Source organism: Vidua macroura, chromosome Z (genome assembly GCF_024509145.1).
Source record: "Vidua macroura isolate BioBank_ID:100142 chromosome Z, ASM2450914v1, whole genome shotgun sequence".
NCBI classification, from domain to species: domain Eukaryota; kingdom Metazoa; phylum Chordata; class Aves; order Passeriformes; family Viduidae; genus Vidua; species Vidua macroura.
In genome coordinates this window covers 74,651,850-74,655,735 of record NC_071611.1, presented here as the reverse complement: position 1 = coordinate 74,655,735, position 3,886 = coordinate 74,651,850, and the positions used below count along the sequence as shown (strand labels likewise).

Here is a 3,886-nt window from a genome sequence, read left to right as displayed (position 1 = left end):
TTTGGGCCGCCTGACTCTTTGCTGCAAAGGCTGTCCCACAGAAGCAGCCTGTCCAGAGGCAGGCTGCAAAATGCATTTGGGACAGACTTTGTCCTCCCTCCCTACCTGAATGAATGCAAGGATGGCGGTGGTGCCTTTCGGAGAAGGACACGCTGGCTTGGACTTCCTGGATAAACATGCATAGATTAGCAGATGGCAAGAGCCGTCATTCCAGCCCAATTCCTCTTAAGCCCAGGTTCAGACACAGATAGGATTTCCCATTGTTTTCCATCACGTGGTTCAGTTTGAAAATATAATGCAAGTCCTAAAGAAGGAGAGATCTTGCCTGGAGCACAGTTTTGCCTTTCAGTCCTAGGGAACCTAGTTCACACACACACACACACACACACACACACACACACACACACACAGAGGTACAGATCAATGAGAAGAAATCGATGAAGAGCCTTAAATAATACAACCTTGTGTTGATCCTGTGTTGAAGACATGGTGTCTTGGAGAGTGCCGCTGCTCTTTGGGACAATAAGTTCATAGTCCTTGATTCTTGTTTTTGGCTCTCGGCAAATACAACTGCATCTTTCTGGTAGTTCATTATCCACCTGCAGTGCTGCGCTCAGGAACTGCACTTGGAGGGAGGTGGAGGAGGCGTCCGAAAGCCCAAAGCCCTGCTTATGACCTGCCGTGCATCCATAGGGTACCACATAAAGGGTTATTCATTCTTAAAGCCACTAAAGAATTACAAATGACAATAATTCCACGGTGTAAACCATGTTCAAGATTGTTCTTCAGAGTTGCGAAACCCAAACTGAAGAAGTTAGGATGTGCTAGGATTGTAACTTTACTCTGAGTCGCCATGGAGTTCTTTTTTGGACAGCATGTTCCCCCTCATGAAGGTGTGTGTTTCCTTTGGCACCCAGTCAAGAATGGCAGCCATCTCCAAAAGACTGGTGAAAGCCCCTAGAAATGCTAACGTATTTCCAGTGGTTTCAATTTACCTTCACAGGAGCAAAATTACTTTTGGCTTGCAAAAGATGTGTGAATGATAATAGTAGTGATAAACAAAGTCTGTTTGAGAAGTCTGCAGGTGCAGAGAGTGCTGTTAGCGCTTTGTGGTTGATGGTTTAGTGTCCATTTCTGCCGAGGTGACAAGGCATCCAGGCCCGTGAGTGCACGGAGAAAGAGGCTCTCGTAATGTCCGCTCCTGATGGCTTTTCAATGTCATTGTAGGTGGCCGTAAAGCAAGTTAATCTCCAGCAGCAGGGCTGCGAGGATGTGTTGAAGGAAATCCTGGTCATGAAGGAATATAAGAACCCAAATATTGTCACCTACCTAGAAAGGTAAATATTCTGGCAGAAAATGGATCTTTCAACATCAATCTAGTCCTGCACAAGGCATGGGAGGAGATTGCATTTTGTCCCCATGAATGCTTCCTGGCAGAAATAGCTTGGAGATCGATCTCAGAAACCTGGCTCTCTTACTAAGCCATCAGCATGTTTCCCAGGCTCTTGCCTGATTAGAAAACCTTTCTCTTTCTCTCTGACTGAGCTGAGAATACCCACAGCCTCCTTTTCCACGGATGTGCCTTCCTCATTCAGACGGCACAGATGGCAAGCAGTGGATAGCCTGGGTGGAGTGTGTCTTCATTTGATTCCATCTTCATTTACCAGTGACCTGGAAACAAAACTCAGCTGCAGTCTTTCCTTCATCCGGCAATTCAGCTGCTCACATTCAGCTCCACTCTGTTGCGTTCATCTTGCAGCTACCTTGTCAGTGAGGATGTCCTGGTGGTGTTGGAGTATATGGATGGAGGCTCCTTAGCTGATGTGGTCAGCATGAAAAGGATGGCTGTAGGACACATAGCAACAGTGTGTCGGGAGGTAAGGGGCCCTGCTTGTGCTTGGGATGGCTTGGACAGGCTCGTCCCTCAAAAGCGCTGCAAAGCGAGTGATTCCATGTTCAGAGCTTTCTTTCTGTGTTGCTCTTATGCTTTGGAGAAGAAAGAGCATTGGGAGTGAACTGCCTGCCAGTGTCCCTGCCCTTACTATAGTCTGTTCTTTACTCTTCTAGACCATTGTTGAACTCCCTGTCTCGTTTTCATTTGTATTTTCTGTTCTGCACTTTGCCTCTCCAAGCCTTTGCCCAAAACCTTTCTGCATTGCCTTCTTTGCCTGTAAGTGCAAAGGTGCTGGTGTCCAAGTTAAACCAGCGGCAAAGCCAAAGAGAGACTCATCTGTCACAGTCCGAACTTCAAAGGATGGCACGGCACCCACCATGCTGCTTGCTACTGAAAACTGACAAATGAGCTCCTTCCAAGTCTGCTGTCGAGGAAGCCCTATAACCCTTGTCCTCCAGCCTCCCACCCGACAGTGATCCCCTTGGTACCCAAGGCAGGAACTTTTTCTCTTTTGGCAAACCATTGCTTGTCCTCCAGACAGGGAGAGTGCATCCAGTGCAGCAGGGATCATTCTGACTGGCTTTGCAGGGGAAAGTCTTGAGCAAGGACTGATGTTTCCCTCTCAAGCGCTAATATGCCTTGCCTTGGAAAGATCCTGCTCTCCTCCTAGTGTTGCAGCAGCAAGCACTTCCTCTTGCCAGCGCTCACTGCTCCTTTGAGATCTGTGAATCTTCAGGAGCAGTGTCCTTTTGTGTGTGATGAAATCAGATCAGGCTAACTTTTGGCCTCCTGTTTCTTTTTTCTCTCCCAGTGCCTGCAAGGCCTGGCTTTCCTTCATGCCAACCAGGTGATCCACAGAGACATCAAAAGTGACAACATCCTTCTGGGCCAGGATGGCTCCGTCAAGCTGGGTGGGTGTTCTGGGTCAGGCGCAGCGCTCCGGGGAGGCGGTGTGGGGCTGCTTTTGAGCGGCTGCCGGGTGCCCAGCAGTGGCGCTGGTGAGAGGGCAGGGAGCAATCTGCGAGCCCAGGGCGCAGCTGTAAGGGGCTGAGTGGTCTAGAGAGCAAGAAGGTAGCAAGAGTAACTTTGGTTTGTGTGTGTGTTCCTTCCAAAGGGAGAGAGTTACAGTGTAAATGTTCCGGTGCCTGAGGAAAAGCCAGGGTGGGAATCCTGGGGTGGGGGGGTTGCTAAGTGGACAATTGCCCATGTCCTTGGCTGCAGCCCTGAGGAATGAGAGCCCAGCTGCTTTTCCAGCTCGATTCAGCACTGCATTCTGAGACGTAGAGTGAGGAAGCCTTTTCCTTGGTTCCCTACTTGAAGCAATGTTTGTTTTTCTCCTCAGCCGATTTTGGCCTCTGTGCTCCGTTCAGCCCTGAGCAGAGTAAACGGAGGTCGATGGTCGGGACCACTTGCTGGATGGCACCTGAGGTGGTGAGAAGAGAGCCATACGGCCCCAAAGTGGACATCTGGTCCCTTGGCATTGTGGGAATAGAAATGGCCAAAGGAGAGGCTCCTTATATTCGGGAAACCAGTGAGAGGGTAAGGTGCAAATACGCTCAGAGAGCGGTGTCCTTCTCCTGTGTGTCCATTAGACAAAATCCCATGCCCACAGCTTAAAGTGCTTCCACCAAGGCCCACTTGTAAAACCGTCCTTGGGGCTGGCATCAGCTGTCAAGGCAAGACCTGTTGCAGCTTGGAAGAGCTGGGGCTGCACTGGAGCCTTTTTTCCTTTGGGAGGGAAGGCTCATCTCTAAGCATCTGCTAGGCAAGAAATTGCCACTGCAGGCTGGAGCTTAAAAGATGGGGTCTAGGTGAGCACTGAAGGATATGGAAGAATCACGTAGAGTCTCATGTTTCCTTTGGCTTCAGGCTAACTACCTGATAGGCAAGCAAGGGGTACCAGACCTGCACAAGCTCAGGCTGCCCTCTGGCTTGTGTGAATTTCTGGGCTGCTGCCTGCAGATGGATGTGGACAGGAGAGGCTCTGCCAAG

General features: G+C 49.8%; 1 protein-coding gene across 1 annotated transcript; it reads left to right on the top strand.

Annotated features, from left to right (window-relative positions):
• Positions 1–875: 875 nt before the first annotated feature.
• Positions 876–3,643, top strand: LOC128822364 (serine/threonine-protein kinase PAK 3-like). The gene is made up of 5 exons (XM_054004059.1): positions 876–893; positions 1,228–1,337; positions 1,760–1,877; positions 2,706–2,805; positions 3,237–3,643. The coding sequence occupies exons 1-5, from the start codon at positions 876–878 to the stop codon at positions 3,509–3,511; spliced, it is 621 nt and encodes a 206-aa protein (XP_053860034.1). The 3' UTR covers positions 3,512–3,643.
• Positions 3,644–3,886: the final 243 nt, after the last annotated feature.

Excerpts from the sequence above, each read along its gene's own strand:
- LOC128822364 (XM_054004059.1), top strand. Across the intron at positions 1,338-1,759 it reads ATTGTCACCTACCTAGAAAG|CTACCTTGTCAGTGAGGATG; the intron begins GTAAATATTCTG and ends TTCATCTTGCAG. Across the intron at positions 2,806-3,236 it reads GGATGGCTCCGTCAAGCTGG|CCGATTTTGGCCTCTGTGCT; the intron begins GTGGGTGTTCTG and ends TTTTCTCCTCAG.